Source organism: Lactuca serriola, chromosome 3, assembly GCF_051521515.1.
Source record: "Lactuca serriola cultivar US96UC23 chromosome 3, Lser_US96UC23_V15, whole genome shotgun sequence".
Taxonomy (NCBI): domain Eukaryota; kingdom Viridiplantae; phylum Streptophyta; class Magnoliopsida; order Asterales; family Asteraceae; genus Lactuca; species Lactuca serriola.
The window spans coordinates 58,567,836-58,587,972 of NC_136410.1; the positions used below are offsets into that span (position 1 = coordinate 58,567,836).

Below are 20,137 nucleotides of genomic sequence, written 5' to 3' on the forward strand. Positions count from 1 at the left end.
CACTTTTTTTAAAACAATACTTTAATCTACGTTAATATTTATGTTACAATTATAATATATATCGTAATTATCAGTAATTTTTAATATGGGTTTAAATATTGACAATAATGTAATTCTATTATCTAGTCAAATTTTAATTGTTTAAATATATAAGTTAATAATAAGTATTTATTTAATTTAATCTTAAAAGGGAAAATATGGAGGATGAACAAATACAACCAAACTATAAAAGAAAGAAAGGAATAAATATTCTAAGAATATCAAAATCAAACGTTGACAAGTATTGATGAAACTCAATACTTCAATTATGATAGAGTAACAATGTAATTTATAGGAAAACAAAATCTTATGTTTTAAAGTGAATAAATGTGTAATTTATTTGTAGACCACATGATATTTCCAATTTCATGTTTCCTATATCATTTGAAGATTTTGAAATGTTAGTTGATACTTCACTTCTAGAAGTGTTGAGTTTTTTATTTTTTATTTTTATTTTTTTATTTTAGTGTTAAATAGATATTAAAAGAAAAAAATCAAAGTTTTATAGTTTGGTAAAGTTCATTTATAGTAATTTAAAGTAGACTAGAGATAGTTACATTCATTTTTTTTTGGAAAAACGACCATACTTTAAAAAAATGCCCCAGTCGAGCAAGAAACTAGACAGGGGCAAAATGGGAAAACATTAGATGTTTACATAACAGAAAAAGGAGACAATCTCCACTCGTCCCAATTGCAAAGATTATCGGAACCTCTCACTTTGATCCATAGGAACGACATTGACTTGATAATTTCCACTCCCTTGTTTGGTGTTGTGAATGTGCCATTGAATGTTCTGTCATTCCTAAATTTCCAAATCCCCCATAATAGTCCATAACATATGACTATGAATCTCCTTCTTTGCTTCATACAGTTTCCCCATGTGACTGCAAATTGAATTAATTCACCTACGCCTGTAATCGTAGGGGGGCAAATTCCACACCAGGTAAAAATCATCTCTCGCACATAAGTAGCAAAAGGACAGTTAACTAACAGGTGATCAACCTGTTCGTCAGCACCAACACAAGATCCACATAGAGAGGATGGAATGTTGATACCCCGACTCATTAAAGCTGATGATGTAGGAATCCGACCCAAAGAAGCTCTCCATATAAATGCTACTACCTTAATTGGTGCAAGTTTGCACTAAATGATCGAAGGTTGTGAAGTATGATGAGATGTAAGATCAATTTTTTTACGAAGTGACTCCACAGTATACACTCCGTCTGTTGTCAATTTGCATCTCCAATGATCGTCACCTGGTGTAAGGGGGCTGGAAAACAAGTCGCTATATAACGAACTAAGATCTTGTGTGAGGCCTAATGACAAAGGGCATGATTTCCACTGCCATGCATTCTGATTACTTGCAGTCTTTTGGGCTACAGAACAGTTTTTGTTTGGTTCGATAGCATACAGGTTTGGATATTTGTGTCTAAAATTTTCAGATCCAATCCAAGTATCATTCCAGAATGAGGTTTTGTCTCCTGATCTTACTACATATTTGAAGATGTTGTCGATATTGATATTCTGTTTGCTGAGTTCTTTACGTGCGTTTGCTATATTGTTCCATACTCCAGGAACTTTTCTATTGGATAGGTATAAGTTGTGCTTACCATTTAAGTTGTGAATACCTGTTACGACACTACTCCACAGGGAGGGAGGATCCGATTTTAATCTCCACCACCATTTGACTATTAGGCCAATGTTGAGCGCCCTAATAGAACCAACTCCAAGTCCTCCCTCTTCTTTGGGGGCAATCACTTTTTCCCATGACACCCAATGGATTTTCCTATTTCCATTATTACCCCCCCCCCCCCCCCCCAATAGAAAATTCCTTCGTATTTTTTCAAGTTTCTCGATAACGCCGATAGGGGCCATGAAAATGGACAAGAAATATGTAGGCAAGCTACCCAGCACAAATTTCACGAGCGTTAAACGACCACCAAAAGACAACGACTTAGACTTCCAAGAGGATAACTTGGATTGGAATCTGTTAATTACCGGATCCCAATTTTTTTATCAAATTCATGTTAGCACCCACTGGTACCCCAAGGTATGTAAATGGGAGGCATCCCGCTTCACAACCAAGAATATTTGCCCAATTTGTTGTTTCACGCAAGGTGGCCCCTACACCGAAGACTTTGGATTTCTGAAAATTGACCTTCAAGCCGGAAGAAACTTGAAAGCACTTCAGTATACGAGCTAGGTTTTTGAGGTTTGATTTTGACCATTCACCGAGGAATAACGCATCATCAGCGTAGAACAAGTGTGAGATTTGTGGTCCACCGTTAGGAATGCTAACTCCTTTGAATATGTCCTTTTCAACCGCTGATTTGAGAGCTATGTTTAGACCTTCCATCGCAATAATGAATAGGAAAGGAGATAACGGATCTCCTTGTCGAACCCCCTTGCTGATATTCTAACCAAAATCGAAAAGAGTGAAAGTTTGTGAATATTCATTTTTTACTATGAGATTAGAGTTGTCACGGAAGTGACTAAATTGAACATATTAATATCTTTTGGGACTAATTCCATAAATTTCTGTTTATATAAATATGCCCCCTCACACGCAAGCTGCAAGCATGCATATCGTTTCATAATCTCTCTCTCTCTCTCTCTCTCTCTCTCTCTCTCTCTCTCTCTCTCTCTCCGGTAGGCTATGGAGGGAGGTTTTCAATCCCTGCTACTCGCCGGAAAATATGGAGTCGGTGATGATAATTTTTCAGCTCTTGCAAATTCCGACGATGCATACTTCAACAGAGACCTGAGTTTTCAGTCTTTCAATTTCGACAAATCAATGCTTTCGTTGATGCAATATCCGTACGGTTCATCAACACCGGACGCTAATCTTCAGAGTAGCAAAATCGGTGAATGTTCGAAGGAAAATAGCAAATGGAGGTGCGTCGAGAGGGAGGAGAAACCTAAAAGGGTGAAAAATGAACCTTCAATGGAGCAATTCAACTTTAGTCCGGCGATTATGTTCGGTCAGTTACCGGAGCTCCAATCAGTGGAACAAATGAGGCAAACGGCGGAGAGGCGTTTCAAACAGTCGTATTCGCCAATAGCAACCACTACAAATCCGCACATGCTCGAACCGACATTGTCGCCGTTTCAATTGACTCCGAACTACATCACTCCGGTGCCGCTGCGACAGATAAAACCTCCTATCCCTCCTCCGGCGAAGTTTTCTAATCGAGAGCAGGCGCGTAGGCGACGTAATACGCTCAGCGACAAGACGCGGACCTTACAGAAGGTGCTTCCATGGGACAAGAAGATGGACACGGCTACGACCTACGAAGAAACCTACAAGTACATTAAGTTTCTCCAAGCTCAGATCTCTGCTCTTGAATCAATGCCTGTTGCTTCTACTTCCTCCTCACCTCTCGGATCTGAAAACCCTAGGCAGATGATGAATCAATACGGTGGATTGGGGAAATTGAACAGACAACAACTGTTGGAGGTTCTAGTTAACTCTCCCTCGGCACAGACGGCATTGTATTCCAAAGGTTGCTGCATTTACTCGCTGGAACAGTTGATTTTGTTCAAGGACATCTCCGAGAAGAATTTCTTCCTCTCCGGCTCTTCTGTTTTCTCTTGAATCTCTCATATTCAAGGTAATTTTCCGATAATTAATTGATTCTCTCTGTTTAATCTCGTTAAAATTCTTCATTATTTTTACTTTGGAATCAAACTAAACCTCTGGTTTTCCATTTCTGTTACAGAATCCAATCATCCGTTTTGGTCGTATTTTGCAATTATCCGGCTCCGGCAGCAGGGTGAAGGTCAGATTTAGGAGTAGTTTGGTTGTTTCTTATGATCAGATTGGGAGTTTTAGCTGTAAAAAAAGTATGCATGAAGTCTCAGTTTAACAGTTTTGGTAATCATTACCTTTTAGACTTTTTGTGTAATTTCTTGAAATGGACCCCGGATTGAAAATCAGATCAAGATTTCCATTTTATCATTTCATTTCATGAAGTCGTACTACTGATGTTGATATTGATATTGTATGGTCAACCCAAAAACAACGTCGTTTTGGTGCTTGGAGTAATATTTAAATGTAATCAAAGTTTGAGACAATCACTAGTCAAAGGAGGAACAAAAAAAAATTGGTCTAAATAAGATTGTTAATGTTTCTTAGAGAGCAAATTATATTTTTGCGTTGTTGCTTTTTATCTACATTTGGGAAATTAAGTTTTGTTAAATTATTAATGTAATAGAATAGCGGAATATTTAAATATAAAACACGCTTCAATATTATCATGTGCAGTTAAAGGTTTTAATGGTTTACAAATTTACTTTATAAAATAAAAAAGAGGTTAAGTGGGTACATATTAAAGTCACAAGTGTAACTCGTTAAAAGTAAGATATTCAAATTTAAGAGACTTTGACGTAAGGCGTAAGCTAACTGATTTTCAAATTTCAATACCTCAATTCTTACTAAATTTTCAAGACCAATATTGTTTAATTGCAATCGCTACCTCAAACTTTCATTAAAATATTTAAAAACATTTTTCTACGCATATAAGTATAACCACTCAAATTCAAAAGTTTATTTATTTATTTATTATTTTTCATTCTCATTTTAGAGCCATTTTTAAAAGCTTATTGCATGAAGACTTGTATCCTTCAAATTCTACAATAAAAGTCATACATCATTTTTTCCGGTGAGTATTAGTGGGGATATACAATTCTTCTGTAGATGTTGGAATTTTTTTTGAACTCTTATGCAACTTAATGATCTACTTAAACAAGGTACACATATATGTGGCATTGACTATTATTGAGCTCATACGTTTAATGTAAATGCGTGTAGAAAAAAGAATATACTTCACCACATTAGAGGTGCATACAAAACCATTCTGTTTTTCTGGAATTTCCAAAATCCTATCCGGTGCGGACTTTTAAAAAGTCCATACCACCCAAAATATAGCAAACGTAGGTCTTAATATGAGGCAATGAGTTATCAGACCGATACAAAAAATAACATTATTTTGCTAAGGATTGTAAAAAATAATATACAAAATGTTACAATGTCAATACAATTTCCTTAAAAACATAAACATATAACCACGCTTCATGATTTTGATTGTATGAATTAATGTCCAAACATACAATCCAAATCACAAGAGAATCAAAATTAGTTCCCACTTTCTTTATTTGTTTTTTGCTTTCATATTTGGTTAAATATGTAACTCGTTAGTAACCAATCTGTGTTACCGACATGTTGTTTCGTGAACATATTTCTAACATACACAAGATATTAATTAATTAACTATAACTTAATTGTATAAAATGTCAAGATAATTCTCATTTATCATTTATTGGTCTCAACAATCAACGCCAAAAAAAAAATTCAGGATTTTTGGTAAGGTCTAATTTTTGTTAAATTTATTCTAAAATAAAGTTTGTCAAACATAACTAATTCTTTTGCAAATTAGTTTTTTGACATAAAAAGTGTTTTCGAATTTTTGTTTAGAATCTTTGAACTGAAGTCAGATTTTTTATTCTAATTTCTAAAAGAAAATGATTCGGAAATTTCTTTTTCTTTATTTTTCGAACTCAGTTATGATTTTTGGACACTTTTTTCTAGAAAACGTAGCTCAAAATTTCGAACTTAGTAAAAAAATCTTGATTTTCCATCTTGTTTTTGTCTCTTTAATAATTCTTTTTCTTATTCAATGCACATTCAAAATTTCTCGAGACAACTCCAAGTCTTTAACATATAATGTAACATGTGGTTTGCAATAATGAAATTATGGACTACAAATAGGCCCAACCTATGGGGATGGGGGAAGTCGGGCAACCGTCATATGTTTATGGGGAGGCCGCAGGACGATATGCTAAAACACTTAAATAAAAATGCAAATGTGTTGGGATTTAGTGCGGATACTATATACGATTGTAAACTCAAGTTTGTTATGTTATTTTTCAATTAAAACGGTTTTAAAACCTTTAAGTTTGTTTACGAGCTAAAAAGAGCATGTTTAAACATAAAATAGTGGGAGATTTTTCAAAAATAAAAAAATAAAGGTATTTATTTTAATAAAGTTTTTATAATAGGTTGTGTTTTTTTCTAACATTTAGCCCAAATATATAATAACAATGTAATTTTTTTTGTAAGGTTAGATCGAGTGGTATCATTTTTGTCATATTTTTTTGCAGTCACATAAACGCCACCTAGGGATTTATCACGCCTCTTAGAGGGCACGGTTTGCCATTTTTTTTTCCATGCAACACATTTTTTTAAAAAAGAATATATATATATATATATATATATATATATATATATATATATATATATATATATATATATATATATATATATATATATAAGGTTCAAATGAGAACCAAAAAAAGTTAACAACCGTAAAAACATCTAATTTTAGATGTTTATAAAGGGTTTAGGGTTTAGGGTGTTTATAAAGGGTTTAGGGTTTAGGGTAACCCTAAACCCTTTATAAACATCTAAAATTAGAGGTTCTTACGGTTCTTAACTTTTTTTGGTTCTCATTTGAACCACTCCCTATATATATATATATATATATATATATATATATATATATATATATATATATATATATATATATATATATATATATATATATATATATATATATATATATATATATAAACTGAAATTTTCATTAAAATACCAAGAACAAATATACTTGAAATTAAAACATGTGAAACATTAAAACAAACTTCAAATTAAAATAAAACATGACACAACTTCATTCAACATGTTGATGTCATTTGTCACACCGCTTCACAATTTGCCGAAACTTAAGAAACCGGAAATGTTTGTTAGTTTCTTTGCAGCAAGCCTCAAGAGCGTTGACCAATAAAAATTTCTTTATTTTCACTGTTTACTCTTACACGCCTCATCCTAAGAAATATACGCCTCATCCTAAGAAACACAAAGTGAAATTGCACTGCAACTATGTTTGCATATCTCCATTTGGAGAAGAGTTGATATTTACTTCGAAGTCGATCGGCTTTGCGGTTGTATCTTTAGGTGACTCTCCTCTAGGAAGTAGGTGCAACGCATCTACGACGATGAAGTTGATTGATTCTGCATTTACATCGACCCATTCACATGCCAATATGATCTATCCATTCGTGGTCCAAAGTTGAGCCATTCTTTATAGAAATGAAGCTTTGAAGCTGAGGGAAAATAAAAAAGGTTATGGGTGTTGAATAAAGATGGTTTGAATGTGGTGAAAAATAGAGAAGGGTGTTGGTATTTATAGTAGTCGATGAAAGGTTTAAAATTTAAAATATTGAAAAAAAAAACGGTTATATTTTGAAAAATAAAGTTTTTTTTTTTTTGGAACAATGGGTTATTTTTTGAAAATATATTATTTGTTTAAAGTGGTAAAAAAAAGAAAAGAAAAACACCAACGTCTCTATCTCTCATCGTTAGCCTATTGTTGAATTCCACCACCAAACTCGATATGAGTATACGGTTCAGTGTTTGCCGATTCTACCTCACATCAGCTGAGACGACTCCACCTAGCCTAACCAATAACCCAAGTCCCACACCTTTTTTTCCCCTTAAACTTGGCCCCAAATATGCTTGAACCATTAATTGTTACCAATTTTTAATTATAATACAAATAATAATCATTAAATTTTAAAAATTTAACTTACTAAATAGAAACAAATACAAATACAAGATTAATAATTAAAAATTCTCGTTATAAATAAAAAAACTCCTTCATAAAAAATATAATCACCCTGGACGAAAACAACATAAACAATAAAATAAAAATAAAAATAAAAATATCTAGTATTCATCATCATCAATAGCTAATATAAATAAGTTCCACTAAACCTGAATGAAAATCGTTATACAGTTTTCAGTTACGTATTTCCCACATATTTGTATGTGCTATTGGGTATTAATTTTCTCATTCATAATCCGGTTGAATATCGGTGTATCATGGCTACAAATCAAATGATCTTTTTATTTTTAAAATGTTTCATGATGAACGTATATATAATATTTTTTATATATATTTTTGGCACGGAGATGATGATAATGAAAAAATTATCCTTTAATTATCAAACTTATATTCATAAACTTTTAGAAATAAAGAGTAAAATGGTTATGTAAAAACACCAGAGATTTAATATGCATCTATAGAAGGTTTAAAAAAATCAAAATATCTCATTATATGATATACTAGTAGGTGTGAAACTCATTTATTACACGGTTGATTTAAAGATTAAACATTAAAGTGTAAACAAAAAATATTTTTTAAAGTAGAACTTTAAAATAAGAAAAGAAAAAACGTATTTATTGCAATTTAATATCATATATATGATATTTAATACTTTACGTATATAATTATATGACTTTAATTTTAAAAATTGAAACAAACTAAAAATTGACAAGTGGATAATATTTATTTCAAAATACCACAAAATGACAAGTGTCAAAACTCATGAGAAATTGACATGTGACAAAAAAAAAAAACTTTCATTTATTATGGAAGATTAACAAATATGAATATCCCAAAAAAAAAATCCTTTAATCATTATTTTAATTTCCATAAACTTTTTACAAGATATATCATATATACTACTATACTTACCATTATCTAATTTATTTAATGCAAGTGGCGCCTAACCTAGCTTGATTGATGCCATGTGTTTGATACACACTTGGGTTTGAAGTGAGGAGTTCAAACCATTGAACATGTTAAATTACCTCTTGCAATTATGTTTTATGTGTGAAAAGTTTTCTTTGAAAATCCCTTGAGATTGAGTTTGTCATGTAAAGTAGTTCGGGGTCGCCATTAAAATATTGTGGTGAGGCTTCCGATAAATCGTTTGCCGTTTCTAAAAAAAATCTAATTTATTTAATACTTAACTTACATATTATTATGTATAAAAAGATATAATTATGAAAATAAAAACAAAATTAATTAGAAAGATAATATAATGAACGTTTTGTCTTCTAAATAACTTAAATAGTTATGTCATATATATTAAATCATAAATAACATAACATTCTTATTTTCTTTTATTAAAACAAAAATACTACATATATTAATAATATTTAACAATATATCGTTTGACGTTTTAACAAAATAAATTATCTATCTAATTTTTTTAAATAGCACAACTTTTTTTTTTTTTATGGATTTACGATAAACTAAGGTGAAAAATATATAAAGTTAAAGAAAATGGGCCTTTTTATATATTTTTAAGTGAAATAAACTTTTAAGGCTTTGTGAAGTATTTTTTCATAGAGCCTCCGTGGTTCTCTATGTGACAACGACCACGATGGTGAACACCATCCCGATGGTCCGTAAACCATTATGGTTGTGGTTAATTGTGGTGTGACTCTTTAACACCATAAAGATGGAATTTTTTACAAATTGTGATTCAGATGATTATGACTATTTTATTGTAACATTCTTTAATGTTGTGCGAAATATAGCCGATAAAGATCATACAGTTGTTACTAATATAAGAGTAGTTGTCGATAGAGATCGACAAGCCGCATATGAACTTTTGGTACGTGATTATTTTATCGATAATTGTCTTAATAATGAGGCAACATTTGGAAGTCGTTTTTGTCTTAATAGGGCATTATTTTTACGTATTATTAATGATTTAGAGGCACGATATGAATATTTTATGCAAAAACCAGATGCTAGAGGCATAATAAGCTTTAGTGTTATACATAAATGTGTGGTTGTGCATGTGTTTATGAGTTTTTTCACAAACAATATTTTCGTAAACCTACCGCACATGATATTTATCAATTGTATTTGGCATATGAAGAGAGACATTGATTACTAAGAATGATCGATAGTCTTGATTGTATGCATTGGGCATGAAAAAAAAAATGTCTAAATGCATGGCACACTAAATATATTCGAGGTGATATAGGTGAGCCAACTATGATATTGGAAGTTGATGCATCGCAATAGTTGTGAATGTGACGTGCTTTCTTTGGGGGTTACATGGTCTAACAATGACTGTAATATTTTTAGTCAGTTCCCTATTTTCAACAATATATGGACTATGAAAGCACCTGATATGTCCTTCATTGTGAATGGGCATGACTACAAACATGGTTACTACATTTGTGATGAGATATAACTATATTACTCCATCTTTATGAAGACATATGCGGTACCTCAAACTGAAAAAGCAAAGATGTTCACAAATAAAATAATATAAAATAAAAAGGAAATAGAGTGGACATTTCGAGTCCTCAAGTAGAAATGACATATAGTGAAACACATTGTACGGCTCTGAAATAACGAAAGATTACAAACAATAATGTATGCATGTATTATAATGTATAATATGATTATTAAATATGAAGGTAAAACGATTTGCACGTACGATGAAAACGACATAATTAACCCGGATCAACAATTCATTCCGGTGCAGTTGAAATTTTAACAAGGGTAGCTGAAATTCAAAATACCGAAATATGTCAATATCTTCGAGAAGACTTAGCTGAGCATTGATACCAAAAGAATATAAAAAGAAAACTAGTTATATCTTTAAATAATGTTTTTTTTATGAAACTTTTTTATGTAATTTTATGATTATTTTTTTAATGTTCAGTATTTTTTAATTTTAGTTGCTTGATATTTTTAAAATTTATGCATATAATGTTTTTATTTTATTTAAGAGAAAATTTCAAGATTTGTCCCTATGGTTTACAATGGTTTACAAAAAGTATGGTCTTTGTGGTTAAAAAATAGTATCCTTTTAAGGATGACTATAGAAAAACGTGTCCTTGTAGTTTGAGAATCTTGCATTGTTAGTTCTTTTGACTAACTCTATTAAAAAAAATAGTAACTTACCCTTCTTTATTTATATTGTCAAACTTGTCAAGTTTTATTGTTTTTTATAAAACTCTTAAGAATATTCACACCTCTTTCTCTCGACCTCACCAACAACCCTCATCATTCCTTCTTCCTTTCACCAACACACTCCTCATTCCTTCTTCCTTTCACTAACACCCTCTCCGAAAATGATGATGCACACCCTTCCACCTCTTTTCTTGCAGAGACATTTGTCTCTTTGGATGTCACCAGTGACGTCGGATCAAGAAATGCCTCCATTTAAGATATCTCCAAGATGTCGTTAATCATTGTAGATGTTAAGCCATTTCCTTTCAACACGGTTTGCATGCCATTTAACCTTAATCAACCATAAATCTACTCCATTGATTCAAGCATTTGAACAAAACTTTTGCTTATGCAAGGTTTAGGAGGAAGTAGGAGAAGCATGATTCAATCTGCATTCGAATACACTAACTGACGCCCTTATAGATCCACCACTCCTAGAGGTGTTGATAGGGCAGTCCGATTTGGATAGTAAAAAAATTATAAACCGTGAGCACAAGGTAGGTACCTCATCTGCACTAATCTAAATGCAATCTAAGCAGAACCGAATTCACAAAAAAACCGAACTGAACCAAACCGTATGAAGACGGACAACCACGGTTCGGTTCATGGGTACCCGCTAAATATAAAAAACTAAATTCAATCAAAACTACAAACTCCGTTCGAGCTATTTCTCTTTGAAAACTGGTAAGTCCAAGAGTTTAAAAAAACATAATGAAGTTCAAATAACATTTATAGTTATATAATCAAAATACAAGAAAACATGATAACTAATATCCAGTTTTTTAGGTTTAAGATTGGTTCGGTTTTTCGGTTTTTTTGCATACCCCTTGCACTACTGCCTTTTCGTTTACATTTGGATTTCACTTTGCAAATCTTTTACCTTTTTTCTGGGTTATTGAAGATTGGTTAAACCTTGAAGAGTCGGGGAAATGGGAATCTATGGGCGCCGGATGCACTTACCTTGAAGATGTTATCAAATTATGTTTTTGAAATTGATGATTACTGGAGATTTATAGCTTTTTTCTGATCTGGGTCCTTTCCATTGGAGATTATTTTTATCATCGTAGCTTTTTGTTAAACTAATCTGGGTTTTTTTTAACGACAGCCTCCATTTAAATGGCTCCAGATCAAATTGTCAACATATCCATGATTCTTAACTAGCTTAGAAGGACATTAGGTCCAACATGTTTCAAATAACCATTGTTAAAACCAATTTTCCTCTCCTAATCATTAGCATTTGCATCAATTATTCTTAAACCCAACCTCCCTACAAATCTTGGACAAAATAAAAAATATTACAAAGAAGCATAATCAAATTTGTCGAACTTGATTTCGGTGTCATTAAAATCACACGGTGGATCAGAAATGACCAATTTACCCCTTATCTTCTTGATTTTCTTCATCTCACCTTCGAGAACATTTTGCATTCAAAACATGTAAAAATGTTATAATTTCATCTTATATTTTAACTCACAATAGCTATGTAGTTACATAATACATTATGACAATATACTTATAATCTTTTACCCATTGTAGCAATAGCAATGTAGTTTCGTTTCTATTATCTGTGAAATATATAATCAAGTTGTTATGGATAAAAAATGAAGAGCAAATTACATTTCTATTATGAATAAAAAACAAAGTACAATTTGCATATCGATTGCAAGAGCAAAAGACATTGGTATTCTTTATAATTTGCCTTAATATTAATAGCCAATTCATAGTGCTCAACAAAGCCACAGATGATAACAAAAATTAAACATATTTAACCCCACAAAATTACACCAATAGAGCACAAGTTTCATAAAAAGGTAACTCATTTACCTAAAGATGTTGTTTCCACATCATTTACGCTACTTAGCAATGCGATTCTCCTCCTTCTTAACACAGCTTCATTCTCAAAAACTGCCTCCCATTTCTCATTCATTTCTTTTGCTTTTGCTTCCCCAATCAAACTCAAATTTTCCTTGATTAAAGCCACAACACCTGTAGGAAATCTGAAAGATGATGAACATTCTGAGTTTAATGCAACGTTCCAATATGGATACAATGTCTCAAAATCTTCAACTTTAGCGATCGTTGTTTTATCATCTTCATCTTCCTCTTTCACTTCGATTTTGGGAATAACTTTCACAGGTTTGGTTTTAGGTTTTGGGTTGGATCCACCAGCAGCAGCACTCGCACTCACACTCTCGCATCCATTAATTCCCCATATCTTCTTTGAGACCTCAAACAGCTTGCGTTCATGGGGCTTAGGAAATACAGGATCTTCGCCATTACTGCTCGCTTTTTCAGAGTTGACTCGGAACTTCTTCTTCAATCTCCGAATTTTCTCATACAATTGGCTCTTTGTAGCATTTCCAGGTAGCGAGTCCATGGTGAATTGATAAAATCCATCCATATCGGATAAGGGAGAACAACCTTTTATGGATTGATAATCAATAAATCCTTGCAGTAACAAAATTTCATCGTCATCGCTCCAAACCCTTTTATTTACTGACTTCTTTTCATCATCAGCATCCCCATTTGAGAGTTTGACTTTCTTTTTGTCCTTCACATCAGATTCAGAAGAAGGGCGTTTTGAAATGGGTATCTTCTCAGGGGCTGGTAAAGCATTTATCTTTTTGGAAGGTATGATTGCGAAATCTGAAGCGGTAGGCGTTCTCAATTCGGAATTGGAGTCTAAGGTAGAAGATGATTTAGTGGGTAGGGTTTGTCGTTTTACGATCGAAGTTTTCAAGGGAGTAGGCGTTTCTTCCTCCGAATCGGATTCTGATTCTTCTTCAGATGACGATTCCCCTGTTTTTGAGTTAGGGTTTTGAATTGTGGGTTTTCCATAGGGATTTTTCACAGCGCCAATGGTTTCTTCGTCCGATTCTTCTTCCTCTTCTTCTTCAGATGATAATGATTCTGCGTTTGCTTTATGGGTGATAACATGCTGTTCTTGTTCATCCTCAGTTTCTTCGTCATCGGAGGAAGCAGCTGGAGGATCATCTAGAGGAATGGAACGCTTGGTAGCCATTTGTTAATCGGGTCTGAAGTGGGGGTGTCAGAACTCAAGCAGAGATTTGATTTCGTGAGTCGGAACATGTAAATGAAGGGGTTAGGGTTCAAATATGGGCTCATGGGCTCCTGGACAAATATCATTAATTTAATATTTCTTTTGAATTTGGAGTTACAATAAAGTAACTATTAATTATAAAATATAACCAAATTATCATTTAGGTTTCTCACGCTATTTCATAATATAATATTTAATAACACTATTTTATGAGAAATTAAATTGCCTGCTATATTTTATGTTTACAAATATTCGTACCCATTAATATTATGATATATATCATCAATCAATTTAATTTGATTTGATATATTCCTAATATACTCTTAATGAGATTATTAAAAAAAATATAGAATTGTGACACTTGTATTAATACTAGTGGTTAGGAATATTTGTAGGCATAAAAGATAGGAAACTATTTAATTTCTCTTATTTTATTAAAAAGCTAAATACGAAAACTCGTTTATTACATGAGTTTATTTAAATAAATAAAATCAAAGTGTAAACATTAAGTATTTTTTTAAAGTAAAATGATAAATAAATAAGTAATCTAATTTACACTACAAAAGATCATAGAAAAAACAAAGTATAGGATGAAGAAGATACGAAGGTTTGAAGAGGCCTTCAATCCACCTGGTCCACTCTCTAAGTCTACAGTATGACTGGTCCGCCCACACTGGGCCTTCAGTCGGCCTGGTCCACTCTCCGAACCTCGGCACGTCTGGTCCGCCCTTTTGGGGCCTATAGCCTATCCGGACCGCTCGCTGGGCCTTCGGGATAACCGATCCGCACTGGATATGTTGGCCTACAGCACAAAGCAGGACCCGCCTCAACCCAACCCCAGTCCAACAACCATGTGCACATAAACATTCAATCATACAACAATTCACATCCAATCAAACCGATCTAGCAGATCACATAGCATAACATCATCCTAACCAGGATACCGACCTTAACCAGGTCTCTAACATATACCATCCTAACTATCAGGATGCAAACATAGCAAAGCAATAACATAACAACGATACCCGGATCACAATCCGATAAAAGGCCGGCCTTGGTGCTGTAGACCCTATCGATATAGTGAGGATAACTCACCTCGCAACTATCGACTGAAAAGATAAGACCGAGATGCTCCGACCAGTGACACGATCTCCACCACTAGCCAACACCAACACTGAACTCAAAACAATTGTCAACAATTACCAAAATGCCCCTGGAAGTCAACTGGTCAACCCTTGGTCAAAGTCAAAGTCAAAGTCAAAGTCAACCTCCTGACTGACTCTACTCGCCGAGTCAACCCAATGACTCGTCGAGTCCCCATGCTCAGAACTTCCCCAATCCGCGACTCAACTCGTCAAGTCACCCCGAGACTTGCCGAGTCCAACAACCCTGAGTCCCCTCGCACTCAACTCACCGAGTCCTCCCTTGACTCACCGATTCACGGCTCAACCAGAAGAAGGTTAGGACCTCACGACCAGACTCGCTGAGTCCAAGGCTATCTTCAACCAATCGCTGAGTTGTTCTTCCAACTCGTCGAGTTCCTGCCCGTCTTCAAGAAACTTGCCGAGTACACCTTTGTGACTCACTGAGTACCCCTAGATCTTAACCCATACAGAAGCTTTCCAGGCCATGCAGATGATCCAAACCATAGATCTACCCTTTTACAACCCATCCATCACGTAAAGTGGCAAACTTTACGTGAATCCAAAGAGATCTAGGCATATAACACTCTAGGGTTAGGGTTTGGGACAAGATGACTTCACCAATCACTCAAGAATAGGGGCTTTAATGCACTCTAGACCTTCTCCATTCCAGATCTGAGGTAGCAACCTCAGATCTAACCTCCAAACTCAAAACATCACAAGCTATTCTTTCTAAATACTCCAAAATGATGAATCTAGTTGAATAACAACCCAAGCAACGAAATAATACCTCAAAAAAGCTCCAACAGAAGAGAAATCTGAATCCTTGCAAAGCCCCTTGCTCCAAGCCTCTTAACTCTCCAAGATCTCTTCCAAAATCTCTTCTCCAAGGTTCAAATGCTCTCAAATCACTCACAAGCGCGCCTTAGGGTTTTCTGGACTTCAAGAGAGGGTAAAGAGGTTGGGGAGAGGGTATAATGTCCTTTATATAGGGCTCATCCTCCGAAATTAGGGTTTTCTCCACACAACACCAACTCGCCGAGTCCAGCCGCCGACTCGTCGAGTTGGCCACTTAACACGCGACCAGAATCGCGACCTTACTCGCCGAGTTGCCCTTTCATATTTACACTTTGAACCCTGAACTTGCACTCCTGAACTCGGGATGTTATAGCTCTAATGGGCCCAATGAAGCTTAATGGACTCTAATGGAACCAATAAAACCCATATGGGCTTAATAAGATTTTAGTGGGCTTATTAGGCCCAATAAAGCTCTAATTGTCATAAAGGCCAACAAATTAATAATGGGCTAGTATTTGAGTTGGAAAACCCTAATGCCATGAAACCTTAATTTTGGGGAATTAATCGAGACACAGGACTTATTAATAACTTGGAATATTAAATGATAATCATTGGCGGAAATTAATCTAAGCAATAATGGACTTAATGGATTAAGTCCTTAATGGGTTAAGTAGAAAACTTAACCCTAATAATCATTTTATGTGAAACCCTAATTTCACTTGGGTTTATTATTGGGCCTTTCTATTGGGCCTTGATGATTGGATTATTAATGGGTCATCCAAGAAAAATTATATGGACTAAAATAATGTAATGGGCCTAAGGTAAGTCCCATGTAAGGGGTTGGACCCAATTTGGAAAATTGGGCCATAGATGGACCATAGTTGGGTCTTAATGATTGTATAATGTTGGGCCTTAGAATAAGACCACATATAGGCCTGGGCCCAATTTGGAAAATTGGGCCATATGCTGGGCTTTGATTCCTAGTTCGCTTTGGGCCTATGGATTGGGCCTTGGGCTTATATAAGCCAAGCCTGGGGTAATGAAGTAATTATCCAAGTATGTATTATGGTTATGTGTTGGGACCCAATTATTAATTGGGTGTTGTTTTGGTGTTGACAGTTCGGGAATCTGTTATCCAACAGCTGGGGTTGAGTCTGCGGGACTTCAGCAAGTGTGGGATTGTATCTACGGGACTTCAGCAATATGAGGTGAGTTACCTTCCAGTAGCGGTGGGTCTACGGCCACAATGCTGGCCCACCAGTAGGAGTTGTATGTTAGATGATTGTCTTTGTGATATCATCTATGTTTGCTACTACCTGATATGTTATATGCTGGCATGATATGTTATATGTGATAGTAGTAGAGTTCGGTTGTTAGGACCGAAGGGTAGGCCAGACACCCCATATATGTCTGACAGTATGAGATGATGTGTTTATATGCTGGCATGGTGTGTTATATGTGATAGTGGTAGTAGGAGAGGAATAGTCCCCAAGTTCGGTTGTTAGGACCGAAGGGTAGTTAAGACACCCCAGATATGTCTGATAGTATGTTTATGTTATGATATATGTGATAGTAGCAGTAGGGGCGGAATAGTCCCCGAGGGTCGGTTGTTAGGACCGACGGGTAGGTCAGCACCCCAGAATGGCTTGACACGGGTAGGTCAGCACCCCAGAATGGCTTGACACGGATAGGTCGGCACCCCAGAACAGCTGTACCGGGTAGGTCGGGCACCCAAGAATTGCCCGGCAGTATATATGTTATGTGCTTGTATGGTATGTGGTATGACGGGGGAACTCACTAAGCTCCGTGCTTACGGTTTTCAGTTTTGGTTTCAGGTACTTCGTGTTTAAAGGAAAGGAGCTGGCTTGATTGCAGCGCATCACACTATGGTTTTCCGCACATGAAATCTTTGGGATTACACTCTGATATTGTTTTATGATAACATGTTTGATTATTTATACTTTGGTTTTGACATGACATAATATTACAGATGTTTTATTACACTGTTGGTTTTATAATGACGTATTTAAAAATGAAATTTTTGGCCTGTATTTTTGGGATGTTACATGGTGAGTTCATAAGATTTTAGTGATGTAAGTAAGTTGTAGAAAGTTGTTGAGAAATGTAGTTGAAATGTAGTAAGTTATACATTCTGTTTTTAGAAAAGTGCGCCTGTTCCTCTAGAAAATCCTATATTTCCTAATTTGATGAAAGATACATAAAAATGATTCCACAATCCTTTCTATGAGTACTAAATGGATACAAATTATATAAAACTCAGAGTAAACAAACAATTGATTGTGCGCATCTGCCCTAAGTCCACAACCAAACAAGGAACAAGAGGTAAGGCGGACAGCACACATCCCATTGTTTGTTAGGTCCTTGTTGTATATAGCCCTGGTGTATTCACTTGTTACTCATGGAGTTAATTGTAATAGTTCCTTTGTATTTAATGAAAAGATCCCTTAAGAAAACCCTTATTTCTTATAATAAAATAGTGACCACAGTGATTACTTCTATAATCACTTAGTTTATACTGGCTATATATAATCTAATATCGAATAGATAATTGATTGGATGAATCTGCCCTAAGCCCACAACCAAACAAGGAACAGGAAATAGGGCGGAAAGCACGCATCCAACTTCCTGTTGGGTGTTAATGATATATAACCATGATGTATAAACTAAGGTACTATAGAGTCAATCACCTAAAGTCCTTTAAGTTTACACTGGTTTAATAAAATGGATTAAACCCTTTACTGGTAAGTTTCTAGTTATGTTTACCAAAAGTTCTGTTTGAAAGGTATGTTTTGTACTAGAAAACTGTGCATTAAATTAGTGTCCTATGACTTGACCCATACATGGTACCCCTTATGATGACTTAATGTATACGGAACATATATATATATATATATATATGACTAAGATCGAATGGATAATAGGCTGGGTGAATCTTCTCTAAGCCCACAACCAAACAAGGAACAAGAAATGAAGCGGAAAGCACACATCCTATTACCTATCGGATCCTATTAATATATATCCTTTGATGTATACATTGAGGAATCATAAGGTTAGCATTATGGTCCCTTTCTACTGAATGTACTAGACCCGAGTGTTCTGTTTGTCGTTTGTAAAATGTAAGTACTGTAGTATTGTATATAGTAACTACTGTTGTACTGATTGCCTTAAATTGATTAATAAGGTATAATGTGATGGCTAGATCCCATACTAAACACTCTCCCTGTCAAAAGATTCTGGGAACCAAATGCGACCTTTGCAATCAATTGTAAGTCGTGAACATCCACATTAAAATTATATGATCATGTATACCCAATATAACTATCACCTTTTGTTTAGCACAATGCGTTTGTGATTCATTGGTATAGTTAGATCCTGTAAGTGTTCCATGCTATAACATCTTAGTATGTTCATTCTATTATAGTACTTTAGTATCTTCTCTTGTTATAGTATCTTAGTATGTTCTGTTGTATAGTATGTAGTATGTATGAATAGTATGTACTAGTGTATGGTATGTTCTCTCTATTATCGTGTATTGTATCTAGTATGCACTGAACCCCTAAACTATACCCATTATAGTTTACTAGTATTCTAATTGAACTGTTATTGTAAAGACTCATTTTACTACCAAGCTATGCTTGTACTTTAAAAATAGAGTTTTGTTAAACTAAAAAGCAACATAACTGTAAAATAGTTTTTGAAATGTTTTGACCACTTATAGAAGACATAAGCAACATTTTGAAAGATGTTTATAACAAATAATGACACAATTATCATTGTGTTCAACTTGTATTCCCCCCTAAAAAGTATTTAAAACAGTTAAAAGATTCATTACGGGGTATGAACTCACCTGACGTGGGTGATTCAAACGGGTATGCGTGTAAGGATGAGAAGTTCCACGAATGAAGTCTCGAGACAACAAGTCCTAAATGTCATATAATGACACATATTGGCATGAATATAGTGTTTATAAGCAACTATATGAAAGGAAACACCTTCCAGGACTAGGAAACACTTTGACCAAGTGTTGGAATGACATGTGATTCATCAAAGGAGAGTAGAATGACACCAACATGAGTTTACTACCATGGGTTTACGGCCCATGGGATTTTACGTCCGTAAACTAATGGTCAAACATGCATATGTGTTAGTTTGAAATCTAGGGAAACTTTAGGGACTTTTGTTCTACACTAGGATGA

The 20,137-nt window shown here is 34.4% G+C and overlaps 3 protein-coding genes across 3 annotated transcripts; 1 reads left to right on the plus strand and 2 right to left on the minus strand.

The window, feature by feature from the left end:
• Positions 1 to 2,029: 2,029 nt before the first annotated feature.
• Positions 2,030 to 2,395, minus strand: LOC145095302 (uncharacterized). The gene has a single exon (XM_079033210.1). The coding sequence runs from the start codon at positions 2,393 to 2,395 to the stop codon at positions 2,030 to 2,032; it is 366 nt and encodes a 121-aa protein (XP_078889336.1).
• Positions 2,396 to 2,630: 235 nt separating this feature from the next.
• LOC145092373 (basic helix-loop-helix (bHLH) DNA-binding superfamily protein) lies at positions 2,631 to 4,002 on the plus strand. The gene is made up of 2 exons (XM_079030303.1): positions 2,631 to 3,650; positions 3,759 to 4,002. Exon 1 carries the CDS (start codon positions 2,696 to 2,698, stop codon positions 3,632 to 3,634), a length of 939 nt encoding a protein of 312 aa, XP_078886429.1. The 5' UTR covers positions 2,631 to 2,695; the 3' UTR covers positions 3,635 to 3,650; positions 3,759 to 4,002.
• An 8,519-nt stretch (positions 4,003 to 12,521) lies between these two features.
• LOC145092375 (STOREKEEPER protein-like) lies at positions 12,522 to 14,015 on the minus strand. The gene has a single exon (XM_079030304.1). The coding sequence runs from the start codon at positions 13,939 to 13,941 to the stop codon at positions 12,736 to 12,738; it is 1,206 nt and encodes a 401-aa protein (XP_078886430.1). The 5' UTR covers positions 13,942 to 14,015; the 3' UTR covers positions 12,522 to 12,735.
• Between the last annotated feature and the right edge of the window lie 6,122 nt (positions 14,016 to 20,137).

What these genes read in the sequence shown, in the direction of transcription:
- LOC145092373 (XM_079030303.1), top strand. Translation starts at nt 2,696, where the DNA reads ATGGAGGGAGGTTTTCAATCCCTGCTACTCGCCGGAAAATATGGAGTC.
- LOC145095302 (XM_079033210.1), bottom strand. Translation starts at nt 2,395, where the DNA reads ATGGAAGGTCTAAACATAGCTCTCAAATCAGCGGTTGAAAAGGACATA.
- LOC145092375 (XM_079030304.1), bottom strand. Translation starts at nt 13,941, where the DNA reads ATGGCTACCAAGCGTTCCATTCCTCTAGATGATCCTCCAGCTGCTTCC.